We start from the raw sequence: 15,356 nt of genomic DNA, 5'->3' as shown, positions 1-15,356 counted from the left end.
AGAGACCTACCACAGCAAAGGCATCTTTGTGAGCCCGGAAAATCACTCCAGGGGTAGGGTGGTGGTACTTGACCGGCAACCCCACATTGGCTCCAATGCAAGTTGATGCTGTATGGGCATCGAAATGGAGGGACTAGGCATGTGTCAAAAGTATTGGTTCACCATATGCCACTGAAGGGTGGTCCCTTGAGGCTGCTTGAGCTGATGAAATTGAACAAAATACCAAGTATGTAAAGGCAAGCGACGAATAATGCATAAGTAGACTGGTCCGCGTTGGATGATGCCTACCGATGGTTAATTTGCGGGCGGTGTGATCCATGTGCTATGAGGGAGAAATTTTCATTGTTAACCATATGTTTGCAAATTTCTCGGACCTCTAATTACATTTATTGTAAAGCGATGATAGGTAATTTTAATTCTAAATTGGTTGGACCATAATTTTTTCTGAACAATATACTATTTTCACCTACACTTTATCCCTAATTAAAAAATTTTAAAAATAAATATAGCTCATCTCACAAAAATAACTTTTGGCTGGTTATTGGTCCATGATCTCAGTGACCTAAGATATTTTTCAAGTCCCCGGCAAAAAAAAAAAAGGTTTTTCCAAGGCCAAGCTCTCCTACCTTTGGGACAGATGAGTTGGGCTGCCAGTGAAAGACCAATACCAAGGCCCCCTACCGACTGCAGATTTGGTGCGCCATCTTTCTTCTTTCACTTATCAAGTTTCTGCATTTATATCTTTCCTTTTTTAAAAAATGGTCATCACCTCTCTTCAAATAACCTTCTCGATCTTGGCAAATAGTTATCCAAAGTGGTTTTTCTTTCTAAAATTGGCAAAGTCACCAAATCATTAACAATGAAGTTCATTTATACTTTAGGCTAAATCAGCCGTCCTAACTTATGGCCAATAAGTTAAGCCTAATCTTTGGTAGGTATGTCTATAGAAGTTAAGCCAATAAGTTAAGCCTACTTTAACGTTGATTACTCTATAGAATTCTTCCAAAGTTCGTCTAGCTTTACCAAACCGTATGGCATCTCCTTGTAGTGGTTGGCACTTGGCAGCATGAAATTGGGCACTTAGGAACAGCGCTAGGAAGCATGGCTATTGTAGCATTACCTAATTGTTACAAATAGTAATATAACCATGCCGATTGTTGAGCACCATGGCAATACACAAAAAGAAGAAACTCTAATCTACAACCAATAGCTCTCCTGCATATTCGAGAAAATCTAATCTACAACCAATACAAGATATATAAGTGACAACTAACTGCTTTCTAATTCTAAGTATCTTACACTACCAACTGCAACAGCAACCACGACCAGGCTACCAGAGCTCCAAAAGCAAATAAAGGATTCTCCCATTTGGTCTTGTGTTTTCCAGCATTCTCCCATTTATGTAAAAAGACAAAAACGGGACAAGAATTATATTGCTTAAATGTTATAAAGGGGGAAATGGTGTACATCAATAGTCTCCTCGAATCTGATAAGTGCGGTTATGGTGAACTAAAGACAAGTTAGACATACGGAGGACGACCGCAAATAAAGGTTTGAGCAATTTTTCACTTGCACGTGAAGAATCACCTCAAAATTCAGCATTTTGCATTTGCAAAATGGCCGTCCTCTGATCATGTCGTCGTATGTTCTTCTATAATGGGGAACCCGTGTTGGCTACGCCCGACTAACGCCTATAAGTAAATTGATTAGCAGAGAGTTCCTGTCGCTTTCTTATGTACATTAAAGCACAGATAGATTGTACCGGTTTTTTCCGAGGTTGAATGTTTGACAGTGAGCGGAATATGCATGGAAAGAACATGTAAAATGTTGGCTCCACGGCCTGTGTGGCCACGTCACCGTGCACTTGGCACCTCCATACTGCATAAAGCTGAGACTGAAACATAAGGAATCAAAATCAGCGTGACGCCATCACTGATGTCACGGGGATTTTCGTCATAAAGCTTTTTGAGTTGCATGCGCAGAAAGAAGTTTCATTACATCACTGTTCACTTCCTAGTTTTTTGTTTGTTCTTTTTTTTTTTGACGTGCTTCCAAGAGGTCATTACGCAGGCACTGGAAATATTCCTGCAAGAGATTTTGTTGCCAGTCCAAGTTCCAGGTGATGCCTGACCGGGCAATTCTCAACCACAATATTACTTCTTATTTTTTTTCTTGTTAAGTAAGGTGCCAGCACCGTCCAAGTACCAACACCTCTTTAATTTTCTTGGAATTGTTTGCTTCTTTTCTCCTCCTCATGTATGAATGAACACGAAATGTTTCTAGGGCTGCAACATTTGGTCAAGCGTATTAATTGACTCGCTAAACGGTCGTGTTCGTACCATTATTGAATCTAGTTTTTTGTCAAGCTTTCTTCAGTCGCCAGTCCTTTTTTCAATGGGAAAGTCTAAAGTACATGCCCAACGGAAAATGCCTGAACTTTCTGAGAACTTTGGATCTTGGGGAAATACATCTATGGTTAACAAGACCAAAATTCATGCCATCTTCCAAGAAGATCATTTACATTATTATGCAGTTCGTCACCTGCCTGCTTGTTGGTTTCCTCCATATATGCCTATGAATGAAGGGAAAAAACAGTTGCGACTAGATCAGACGGTAAGCACCAAACATTTTTTTAGACGAATCAAGCAGAAAAGCTGCCGAAGCCACAACCCCTCCAAGAAACAAGTTCCCGGTTACAGAACTGTGCTCGCATGAGAGGTGGCCACGGCATGGCTCATGAGAGTGCACGTCTGTAATTTATACTAAAAGTCTAAAACAAAGACAGATATTAAAAATGTAAAGTACGAGCAGGTGCTGTGCATGAGCAGGCTAAAAAAATCGAGCAGGTGCTGTGCATGAGCAGGCTAAAAAAAGTAGGTGGCGACATGGATGGAGATGGAGCCTGCCACGCTCGATCAGTCGATCTTCTCACGTGCAGTTCTTGACTTCTTGTCCTTCGCTATGTCGTGCAGCAATCAGCTCAGCTGCTGCAATCTCCTCGTGCCCTTGCAATTTTAATTCACATGGTGTTCGTCTCAGGCCCTCAGCACTGACTGTAAGCCCACGGGCTGAAATGAAATTGCTGTTGATGTAGCGAGGCCTTTCTTTCTGTTCAGGCAGGTTCGGCCAGCTTGGGCCAGATGTAAGGCCTGGTTGCAGCATACGAGCAGCCAGTGTCTTCACAAACCCTCTAAGAAGCACTGGTGCCTTGCAGAACAAAATGGTTTTAGTCGTTTCATCACTGTCTCATAGAATAGTAAACAATTCTGGTGATCAAGCACTAATTCATTCAAAAATTCCATCCTGAAGCGAAGTTGCTTCAGCTACATACTGCCTGATCCTTGGAGTTTGGACAGCTGAATGCATCTCCGTTCAACAATCTTCAGACACTAGCTAGCCAACTCAAGTTATTCAGCCATGAACCGAGGTTCTGGGACTTGGAACGTACATGAACCAAAGACCGGGCTTAGGGGGTTATCATAGTAATCAGGATATGCAAGAGATTACTTAGGGTGAGAACGATCTAGAAAGGGATTATCTCACCAGACTTTTACATCGCTATTGGCATCAGGTACTCTTGTCGGTGTTTTCCCGATGGCAACTGCTGATTTGAGAGTGTGCGTCATGTTTGAACGGGGATCGAACCAATTCGAAATTCATACATTCAATCAGAGAAGGAAAAAACTTGGAGCAATCCCCCTCATTCAATCACCACAAGACTCTATGAATGCCACACAGGCAATGCACAGCTCATGCCTGTGTCCAGGGCACTGCAGGTTAATCAATCAATCTGCAGAATTGCATAGCATCAACTGAGCTGAGCAGCACAACTGCAACATCAGGGAACCGCGGAATCCAGGGCACCAGACTCATGTCACAGGCCATTCAACTGTCAGAATTCAAGGTAATTTATTTTGTCCAGATGAACTAAAGTAGTCTTTATTTGGTTCAGAAGAATTAAAGGCAGTCTTAATTTAGTTCAGAATTCAGAGGCACTTAAACAGCTGCGGAGGCGACCCCGGCCCGGCCCGGCTAAGAATATCGCTTTCAGGTAGCACAATCAACCAAGCCCCCATGAAAACAGAAAAGAGTGTGATCTCGGATATAATGTCCTATACATGGCTTTGAAATGTGGCAATTTGAAAGCATCTGAATCTTTTTTTTTAAGAAAAAAAATTAAATGCTGAGCTATCCCCATTTTTTGGGTAAGGATAGAAAGTCAAAACTAAAAGCGAACAGAACTTTCTCCCATACAATTTTAAGCAGTGCTAGACCGGCTTCAGTTGAACAATGGCTGGCACAAAGCCTGTCACTGTGCTCTAAAATTCCACTTGCCATGCTAAGCATATGGACATAATCTAATTTCTGCGCTACACTGAATTGAACTACCCCTAGGATATGCAGCTAAAATTAAATATGCCTCATCTGAAATAAAAGAACATGAGGCAGCATTAACGGCAGTGCTAACTGCAGCTGCCGAGCACCAGCTACAACTATGAAATGTTGGCCGATTACATTTGGCAAAATCCAGATGTTTGAACAAAACCATCTCTACTAAGGGGATACCGACCATACCCGCTCCGCTGATGTGCTGAAACAAGAGGTTCGGCTGAAGAGGCGCATGCCCTATCCGGGTACCTTCCTCTATGTACATTGCCGTGAGGGTGGGTCGGCATGGAAGAGTCCGAGACAAAGTCTGTGCTCTCTGAAAAGTACCTTGTTTGAGGATTGGAAGGCGAGAACCTGATACATGAGACGAAATTCCCAGGAGGATGTTCTGGAGCATAACATGGCCCAAATATAGAGGAAATCGGATCAAGGCCAGCATTGTCTCCATAGTCCACAACACTGAATGAATCTCTAGTGCTTTCAGTGGTAAACGAGGACTCATCAGAGCTGGTAAACAGAGACCATTCACTTGATGTAGCTTCCGAGAAGTCTGTGCTGACTGAGTCTGCAAAGGTATCATCCGCATGATGGAAATCTCTGGATCTCAACTCTGCATGCTGATCTTGCATGTAGCCTTCTCCATCAGGTCTAAAATCATAAATACCATATGTTTGATCATTTGCAGAAAAGAGTAACTCCGTCTGCTTGCGCTCATGTTTAGAGCCCTTGGAGGATTTTGATGTGTGACGCTTTCCAGATGTTGGAACAGGCAAGAGCCCCTTCTCAATGTATATTCTTGGTGGTCGGGGAAAAGACCTGAGCAATGTTTTACAAAAAATGAGACTGCTGCATAGTGCAGAGAGAGATACTGCAAATTGTAATTTAGGTTCAACACATATCACAGGCTGGCTATATTTACCTCAAGTAGAAAAGCATATATGCACCTTCTGACATAACTTGATTCACTGATACAACCTGAACCTACATATGGAACAAAAAAGTTACCACATAACATCATAAGCTCTAACTCTCATTTTTTTTCCTTTTCGTCATTTCAATGAGCCTATAAAAACCTACTCCCTCCATCCCAAATTACTATTCATTTTGGCTTTTCTAGATACAAAACTTTTGATATAGATCTAGATGTATGTATGTCTAGATACGTAGCAAAATCTATGTATCTAGAAAAGCCAAAACGAATAATAATTTGGGATGGAGGGAGTACAAAGGAAAAGGCCATACTAGTACATGTGAAATCAGTTATCAGCACAAAACACTCCAACGCCAACAGAGTGAAATGCATAATGAACGATTATGTATTTATGTGCACCGAAGAAATTAACACCAAAATTGCATCAAGGAGACAGAGCATTTATAATTTACACTGCTCACGGTATGTTCAGTGCCCTTATAATACACTCATAATCTATAAACGCAATTTCACAAGTCCATACTTCCATAGTAACTTCTCGCAATTTATATATAACATATTCTAGCCTACTTCACAGGATAGAGTTTATTGTAAAAACATACCTCTGAGTCATCAATTCTCAACCATGTACCCTGCATATCTTTGACATATGATATGTAGTGCCCAGAGAATGATGCGTTTTCTGTATCCACATGTACAACCACGGCATACAAGAAATAAAGAGGGGGGTTATCACCAGAACCAGTCACGAAAGGAACCATGTCCAACATATCAGGAAAAGTGACACATTTGTTGATCTTTCCATATTTTCCTGTCTGAAGTAATAAAACAAAGTTCATTTAGTTCTTCCGTCCAGAAACATTCAAACAGCTGGCAATTGTCAGCTCAAGCATAGAGCATGAGTCATGTGTACTGATAACTGATCCAAGCCAACCAAGGAGATTATATGAAAACTGCCCCAAAGGTGCTTCAGCACCAGTGTCAGACATTGATAATCTAAAATATACACTTGCAGTTTTGAACATTTTTCCCCTAACTAGTACATAATTGTAAAAAATTGAAAAGGCATATATAGAAGTATGATTTTGTGACAAATATTCTATGATTTCTATGCACGAATTCAAACAGTTTTGTATGTAGTATCAATCAAAGTTTTGAAAATTTAACCATAAACATTCTAAAACATAAATGTAGGAATAAATTTATTTACAGGCGCTTAGTTACAACTTGGAGTAAGGTGCAGATCATAACGTCATCAAGTTCTTTTATAAAGTAGTCATTTCAAGTGAACATTACCCAATACCAACAAATGTGCATCTAAAAAGAACTGCAAAAGAAAATGCAAATACATGCCTAAAAAAATCAGCTGAATATTACAACCAGTACAAATACTTCTCAGGAAAAAACAGTATTGCGTGAAATTCAATAAGCAATCAATCACCTTAAATCTTTTAAGAACAACTGTTAATATGTTTGGCACCTCATGCACACTCAATTGCTTCCTAGCTTTGACATAAGCAGAACACCTGCATTAAAAAATTCAAAATTTCAATAGACTTTAATTTGTTGTGGTCCAACTGAAATGACGGGTAACAAGATCATAGTTGCCTGTTGCAACACTACCTTCCACATTTATACATATTCTCTCCATCTAAATCTTCAGGAGCTGTGAATTGCGTCAAAGCATCTTGCAATGACTCCACCCAGCCATGAATCTCCAAAGTAAGGTCCATTATATTCTCATATCTTTCAGACTCATGATAGCATCTGAGGCACTTAACCTTGTTTCATAAACAAAACTTAATTAGTATATCATAATGCTATGGACTGAGTATGATAAAAAAAACAACTAGAGGGTTGGTGTGAATTGAAGAGGAAGTGCTCAAGTGAGAATATTTGCTTTCATTACAAATGGAGGAAAACGTATTTACTACGAAAATGCATAGTTACGAGTGCGGTACATGACTAAAGAAACTACCATCTAAATGTAAAAAAAATGCAAACTCAACCAGAAATCTGAGATTTTTCAAGTTACCTTGGATTTAAGACGGCCACCAAACATCTGTTGTATCAGTGTTGTTTCCTGCAAACTTGGTTCAACATGCTTCTCACCACCCAGCCCATCCAAGCACGCTGCTTGCATAGACATCACAAGATGCCTGGTGGTGTTCAAATTAAAGCATATGGTCAACGTTTTTTTTTCTCGAATACGCAAGAGAGCTGCGCATCATTTCATTAAAGAAGCATAAATACAAAACTAGTTTAAACTACTAACATATTGTTCAAGAGGAAAGCATAGTTTTGTCAAATTTTGAACTTCTATTAAAACATTTTTTCTTCTAACATACTACAGTAAGAGGAAAGCGTAGAAATTTTTTGACTGCGGTAAGTAAAACATTAGCAATAGATCAAAAGGTGGCAGGATAAAAAACAAGCATGTAACAGTTACCATACCTTAAAAACTCATGAGCATCTTCCTGAGTTCCACCACCCAAGCGACATCCAATATTCCTAAGATTGGAAAGAATTCTACTTGGAGATAAGGGTCCACCACTTTCACGTAAAGTTGAAGCATATTGCTCAAGTTCACACATAAGACACCAATTTTTTGAGCAACCTAAAAGAAGATAGTAACTGAAGTCAGAGAAGAAAAAAACATGTACAAAGCAGTTGAGGGGGAAATAGCTATTTGAGATTTTAGTATTACAGTCTTTTGAATGCAATCTCAGGAGCAGGTAGATCATCAGTGGCTTTGTGCACATCAGACACTGAAGAACAGCATTAGCATAGCAGCTGCAAAATGAAGGAAGGATAATCAAGATAAGCGGCTGATTAAACAAGTAAATATAAAATAATGACAAGTTGCAAAAAGGGGAAGAAAGGACAAAACATTTATTACAAATTTACTTGGATAAATTAAGACAGTAACTCAAATCAATACTTCTGATGTTCCTCTAGTTGCAGTAAGATTGCTAGATATTAATCAGTCGTATATCAAACATATAAGGATTTTGGTTCAGCTTGAAGCATTTTATGTTCAAATTTGCAAATCCATTTTATCAAGAAACTGTGCCATATTTTTCATTTCATATGTTAACATTCTTAGGCTCTGCTCTTCTTTGCCAATTGTGCGGTCGATGTTATCCTCCGATTAATTGACTGCCATACCTTTTGGTAACTAAATATATACTAGGATTCATATATTCATGCAGATATAAATATTAAAAGAATGTATTCCTGTTATATATATCAGGTGCACCTATGCTAGGCCCTTATTATCCCATATGTAGACTAATGAGTGATAATCATTCCACAAATCTAATATAGCCACTGCGAAGTAAACTCTTGTTCCCAGGCGACTAGAAGGACCCTTCGGCCACTCTACTTTTAAGTTCCCCTATTCCTTCTGCAGCCACCACAAACTCATTTGGAATTTTCTTATTTTGCAACGCCAGAAGGTCCTATTTTGCAGCCACCACCAAAAGGTATTATTTTGGAAGTACCAAAAGGCACCAGAATCATTTAAAAGGTCCTCGAATTTTTCATATTTACTGACCTGCACTCATACCTCTAGATGTATTTACACTTTACGAAAACAATGTTTTTCATCTTGACAAAAGTACACAATATAAATAATTAGGGAACTGTGACCTATCCCCATAAACAAAATGTTCATTACCTGTTTCCACAATTGAAAAGACCTCTAGGAGAAATACCCCGTGCTTCATACTGAAAAAACTTGACAAGATCTTCATATGGAAACAATACCTGAAATGACATATATAAAGAAAACATTCATTTCGTAAACAAACCGGAAAGAAGTAACAGGAAAGATTGATTATAGATTATTCCGAACCTTATTCCGCTTATTATCATTGATCAATCCTACAAGGCTGGTTTTGAGAAATTTTGAGGGTTTCTTTAAAACTTCAACCTTGGATGCTCCAAACTTTGAGATTCCATTGCATCCTTGTAGGTTGCTGCTTGCTGGTTCAGTTGCTTGCGCAGATCCTGGACAATGCGGTAACTATATGAGATAAATGAGAGCACTGTGAGATAAAACTAGCTCATTTTATCAAAGAACTCTCTTTACTAACTTTGGTCATTTTTGTTGCAAGGGTTCTTCTCGTGGCCATCATTTTGATATGATGTAGACACCCTCTCCTGTGACTTCTGTAATGAAGCCACCTTACCCGATGGGCATGGAAGCCTCTTATTCACCACATTTGCTTTCCCAATAGTTCTTCCAGATGATAAACTCCTTTGCAGTGGCTCACTAGCAGAAGCATATGGCCCCTCACAAGAACTGACCATATCAGAAGTTAAATAGACACCCATGTCAGGCTCATAAATTGTGATGCTTGCTTTTGTCCGTTTCCTTATTTCAGGAGCACTACTGCTAGGTTGCTGTGCGTTACTTTTGACAGGATAAGTTCCATCACCATTACCACTCATCACATCTGCACAACCAAAATAGTTGTTTGACACCTGCAGCCATAAAGAAAATGATTGAATTATCTAAGACAAACGCGTAGGCAGAAGAATGGCAAGTGAATTGTAAGAGTTTTTCTAAAATACCTTGTTTCCTGATAAAATCTCGGAAGAGCGGGTTTCATCATCAGCATTGTGATTGTTCTTTTCATAAGACATACCAACAGCACCATTCTCACTCATATGAAGACCTTGATTTGATTTATTCATGTTGCTTTTGTCTGCCAGAAATGGATCAGTATCAAGATTGAAGCCATCAGTTGTGGGAAAGGATGGCTCTGATAAAGTATCAAAATTCATGTCGCGCAAGTGAATGTCACCGCCCGGAAGAGGTGAATTTAAGTTAGTCAAGTAGGGCATCTGTTCAGAAGCCTCAGTGCCAGATCCACCAAAGCTGCTAGACCCACTACCAATCCATTTTTGGCATGATTCCTTATGTCCTTGCCTCCAGTGTATTATTTGACACTTACCAGAGCTGCGGAACATTCAAAACAGCATTACAAGGTGTCCTTGGCAATCGGGGCAAGATAATGTATACAGTTTATGACATAATGAAGATGGTTAACATGGTAAGAAAAAGAATGCACGGTGCATAAAAAATCAAATCAATCAATCACAAAGAACATCATCATATTATGTCAAAGGAGCCTATATTTGCACAGGTACTTCTAATCGTATGCTAGATCTACTGTGATGATGAGGTAGTAAGCACATTTAACAACTTGACCACTTAGCCATTCAGGTGAATTCAATATAATCAATCAGTAGGATCAAGCCTACTTAGTAGTCTAATACAAATTACAGCCATGAAGGATTAATGCTATGCTGAGGAAGGCTAAAGTAGTAAACGACAAAAGTATTTCCTAGGCCCTACTGCTAAATATCAACCTGAGCTCCACAGAAACGGGTCGGTCACTTAAACTTCAACTCAGCCATGGTTATCCAAACAACATGATGTTCTGCATGATACTTCAATAAGGAAGTAGGCCATTAAATCAGGCAACCTATGTACTATCAGATGAACTAGGTGAAAATAAGAAGAGGATTATAAGTCCTGTCACCAATGTCATCTCAAACAAAATAGCAAATAGTGTGCTGCAATGTGTGGTTATTTGTAGACCAGTTTATTGACTAGTTGCTCAAATCCAAAGTACATGGTCACCCTATGGCAACTCAACTGGGTTGTACAAATTATGGCATAATAAGCATGGCCCTTTTACACAGCAAGGTACAAACAATTTGGATGGATAAATAACTAAGGATAAAAAAATAAATTTTAATCCAAAAAGGTCATTATTAAGGTGTAGCATAGTAGAGAACAAAGAATTAATGGATTCTTTTTTCATTATTTATCAACAAAGCTAGCATCTAAAACTGCTTGGACCTTAATTAAGAACCTATGCCACGCTAATGAAAATCAAGAGTTCTCATATTTTGATCAAAAAGCGGGTCAGAATCATAAGCTTAGACCTTTAAGTTATCGACATGTTTAACAACTTATAACATGAATGTTTAATGAATGGGGGAAAATGTCTCCTTCATTACATAAATCAGAATTTCCTGTTTGTCGTGGAGAGTTAGATGGGGACACCCCGGATATGGTGAAATGCTTGCTGCCGTTGATGCCAATACCACCAAAAGCAGCCTACAATTAGGGGTTTAGCTTCAAGCCAAGCTACGACCGGTTAAGGGATATTCAGTGCATCTTCACAATCTGACCGAGCTCAGTTCAATACAGCTTGCACCTTAAAACAGAAGGACAGTTTCATATCAGCTAGATACGGAGCCTGAGATAACCCATTTGGGGTTGGCCTCAAATGGCTTTAACTGATGCACCCAAGCATTATAAAATGTTGCTTGTTTATATGAAATTAGTTTGCCATCTATCATAATATGTGATGTTCTTCAATCCCGTTATGTCATATGCTCATACCTCGGAGCAAAAAAAAATCAAAACAAAATGACAAATGTCATATGCTCATATCTCAGAGCAAAAAAAAAAATCAAAACAAAATGACAAATAAGAGAGCTACAGAGTTTGAGGAGTTTCCTGTAAATAGCAAAGACGGATCATGACAAAAGAACTGTCGACAAATATAAGAGTGAAAGTGGTTCAAATTTTCTATTCCGTCTCATATAATTCAAATACTTGCTATTACGCGCATCAGGATTGTACTCCCATCATTTTAGTAGAATGGTTTATATTGCTATGTGGAACAGGTTAGATAAAATGGAAAAGGATAAGAAGTGAACCAGATCTTTGAATTCAAAGAAGCCTGATCAGGCACCGTGTCTTTCAGTGGACAAATTGATTATAATCAACAAACAGTACATGATAAATAAGATTCAAAGACCTAGCTGAAGTGCTTTCTTAAGGAAGTACAAAAGGAAAGAAACTCACCAGTATCTAACAGACTTGCATCTGGAGCACCGAGTCTTTGCAGGGGCATGGCAAGTTGCGCATTCATGGAATTCTTGTCTTAATGAAGGTGCAGGTCTGAAATAGGGCATAGTTCTCAAAGAAGGCCCTGGAGGCATAACGTCCGGGCACGCCATTGTTTCCACTCTAAAGGCTTCTTCTGCGGCTCGCTGCGCAAGCACACTTACCCTTGCCTTCTTACTTGCAGCTTCATGCCATCTTCCAAGAAGAAAATAAGCTACCACAGGAAGCACAATGAAGACAAGAAAGAGCACAGGCACATCAGCTTCCCTTGGTTGGAGCATGTCCCTAACAGAATACTGATATCCAGCGCCAGAAGTTCTCTACTTCAGCTCGGAAAAACATTCCAGAATAATTATTGACCTACAGCAAAGAGCATACAAGGGGGGCAAAGTAAGCCTACATTTTCTGCTGTTATAAAAATGGACGAAATACAAGAAAAATCTTGAGCCTCCAAAGGTTAGGTCAGGCTCAGTAAAATAGCTTCTTGAATAAAGAAACTGACTGGGGCTTGCTCTTGCTGGATTCAGATCATTTGGAGGCTTCTAGTCTAAAATTGGCTGAACCATATATGATGATCTCAAGAAGCTCGCACCTGTTCGACCATGGCTTCAGCTCGCAAGCCCACAGGCTGAAGCTAGGTCTAAATAGGCCCTTGACTCCTTACATTGAGATCCTAATCTAGACCCCCAAGAAAAAAATCAAAACTATAAACTCCATGCAGGTACAGCACACACTAATTGGTTAATTACCTAAAAATACAATGCCCAGAAAAACGAACCAAACTCACTGAATGGTCTGCATCACCACTGTAATACCCCAATGTCCTCCTATGAATCAAGCAATTGCATACCTGAAACAGCATCCAGAGCATGTGCAATGTGGTTGGGCCAACTAACCGAAACAGCTCCTAAAATGTGTCCGGGTTCTTATCCAGCAAACTACATCCAGATTCCAAAAAGTTGCCCTAGTGTTCAGATGTAATCTCTCCCGCGGCAGCACCAGAGCATGAGATCAACACAAACACCTGTGAACCTACACCTTAAGAATCAACAGAGGAACAAACACCTAGCATACTAGCATGCGCACAGCAGCACACTCACAAGAGCAAAAGCTCAAAATGAGGAATTTCTGACAGATTGCCCATCCCTAAAATCTCAAATGAGAACCCTAGAAGCTCCCAGATCCCCAGCACGGAACCACATGCCAACAGCGCCCACTAAAAATTCCCCACTCGACCCCACCGACACGAGCATCCGCAGAAAAAAAACGGACGGATTCCATCGATTCCCAGCATCGGCCGCGCGCAAGGAGTGGCCTCGTCCCCGGCCTAAAAATTCGATTTTTCGCAGCAAAAACAAGGGGGGACCGAGAGCAACCGCGTCTAGGGTTTACCGAGAGCAGGAATGCCACTCCGGGCGGATCTCCTGCCGGGTAAAAGCAGGAGCAGGAGGGGCAGGGCCACAGCCGACGGTTCCGGGGGAGATCGAGGCCGGGAGACGGAGCGGCGCCCCTCCGACGGTGGAGGCGGCCGGGTGAGGGAGGCCGGAGGCGGAAGCCGAGGAGTGGGGGGTTGGGAATCGGGAGTGGTGATGCTAGCACTGGGGGCTCGGATGCTCTCAGTCGCTTGGCTACTGTGCTCTGTGCTGCCGGCTGCTGCTGCTCTGCTCTCGATGGGGGGCGTGGTGAATTTGCTACGCTCAGCGCACCTGCTTGGCTTCCAAAGGGGAAAAAAAAACGGCAGATCACCAGGGGACGTGCGATTTTTCATGGCCGTCCGATGCGGCGGTCGACGGTGGAAATAATGGGGTCTTCAATTTTATTTTAGTTTATTCTATTCATCTGGAGCTGTTGTGCAAGGGGTCAAAGGGCATGTCTGAGCACATCTACCATTCCATTCCCCTCGAAAAGAGGTGAGCTAGGTTGGATTGGATTGCCTCAAATAGAAAGAATTAGGGCGAAGATAAGCATGGCTAGTCCAACTAGCAAGGCAGCTAAAATCTGTTTGTCTGATATTTCAAAGATAACGTGTGGTTGAACTTTTTTATTGTCTCCTCGGTCTCTTTTTTTTTCTTCCTCTACAGTGTGGGTTTTGTTTGTGTATATTTCCTATGGTCACAGATATGATGTGTTTGAGATTGTATCCAGCTGGTCAATCACATTTTGATTACAAAAGTATGTAAATTTAGTGTCTTATTGAAAACGTACACGACAGGTGCCAATTTCGTCTTAAAATGAAGTTTTGTAAAAGTATGCTTTTACTATATTTTATAGATATATTTTAACAAAATTAATATTAGTTAAAGTTTTGCTTTTTCTGGTCGTGTCAATGTCAACGTCAGTTCTTTGCGACTAGAGAGAGCATTATTTATGGCGTAATTTCCTGGTTGTTAATTCTTTGTGACTTTTCATCTTGTCTACGGGAGAAAAAGAGGACCAGGCTTTGAACATTAAGTTAATGACCTCGCTTTGAATTCAAACATTTGACGGAAAAAGAATGGAAATTTTGGTATTCTCACCCTTTTCCATAGATTATTTGGGCCAAGCTAGCACTCGCTTTGAATATACGTAGAGCTAGCACTCTTTTTTGGCATAGCGTACAAAATCAGGTGGAGTGTCGTGTTCCTATTGTCCAATCCTTAAAAGGATGTTACATAAAGCAAGCCACAAACCGGTAGGAATCCATGCGAATGTCAAGAGTGGCAGCAGATGACCTATTCCTAAACTAAAAGATCAGTTGAACAATGGGTGCCAAAAAGTGCACGATGATTTCCTTAAAAGCTATATGCAGTAATAACAAAAAAAAGGAGGCAAAGAAAAATGGATTTGCTACACACCCATCTGGCATTGATCGAAGAGCGGCTTCCCTGAAGGAAAATTAATGGTGCCGTACCTGGACCTAGTGGTGATGATTCTGTACCGGGGCTGGGGGGCGTAGCGTACCACATGTCTTGCTTCCTCAAAAGAACAAAAAGATGCAAACAAGGGAGTACTAGGCGCCACCGGTGCAGCCATGGGCCGATTTTTGTACTGCGCCCATCCCCATGATGTTTCCCCCTGCTCACCGTGCAGGCGCTCGCCTACGAAGCCCTGCCCGCTTTTTCA

The 15,356-nt window shown here is 40.6% G+C and overlaps 1 protein-coding gene across 4 annotated transcripts; it reads right to left on the bottom strand.

Moving 5' to 3' along the window:
• Window positions 1-4,226: 4,226 nt before the first annotated feature.
• Window positions 4,227-13,951, bottom strand: LOC117846626 (ubiquitin C-terminal hydrolase 15). 4 transcript variants are annotated; one of them, XM_034727875.2, is made up of 14 exons: window positions 13,647-13,949; window positions 12,213-12,614; window positions 9,899-10,286; window positions 9,418-9,808; window positions 9,177-9,331; window positions 9,000-9,088; window positions 8,028-8,113; window positions 7,775-7,937; window positions 7,356-7,479; window positions 6,944-7,101; window positions 6,762-6,846; window positions 5,923-6,135; window positions 5,309-5,370; window positions 4,227-5,205 (listed from the first exon to the last, which is right to left on the bottom strand). In XM_034727875.2, the coding sequence occupies exons 2-14, from the start codon at window positions 12,533-12,535 to the stop codon at window positions 4,512-4,514; spliced, it is 2,931 nt and encodes a 976-aa protein (XP_034583766.1). In that variant the 5' UTR covers window positions 12,536-12,614; window positions 13,647-13,949; the 3' UTR covers window positions 4,227-4,511. The 4 variants fall into 4 exon arrangements, with proteins under 4 accessions (XP_034583766.1, XP_034583752.1, XP_034583761.1 ...); XM_034727861.2 differs by having other exon boundaries at window positions 7,775-8,113; window positions 13,647-13,951; XM_034727870.2 differs by lacking the exon at window positions 13,647-13,949 and adding an exon at window positions 13,105-13,594 and having other exon boundaries at window positions 7,775-8,113.
• Between the last annotated feature and the right edge of the window lie 1,405 nt (window positions 13,952-15,356).

This window comes from Setaria viridis, chromosome 1 (assembly GCF_005286985.2).
Source record: "Setaria viridis chromosome 1, Setaria_viridis_v4.0, whole genome shotgun sequence".
Classification (NCBI taxonomy): Eukaryota; Viridiplantae; Streptophyta; class Magnoliopsida; order Poales; family Poaceae; genus Setaria; species Setaria viridis.
The sequence above is the reverse complement of the archived record's forward strand: the minus strand, read 5'-3'. Positions and strand labels throughout refer to the sequence as shown.

Coding starts and splice junctions, on each gene's coding strand:
- LOC117846626 (XM_034727861.2), bottom strand. CDS start 12,535: ATGCTCCAACCAAGGGAAGCTGATGTGCCTGTGCTCTTTCTTGTCTTC. Junction 7,480..7,774: donor GATGCTCATGAGTTTTTAAG/GTATGGTAACTG, acceptor GAACACCACCAG/GCATCTTGTGATGTCTATGC. Junction 5,371..5,922: donor TGAGAATTGATGACTCAGAG/GTATGTTTTTAC, acceptor TTCCATATGTAG/GTTCAGGTTGTATCAGTGAA.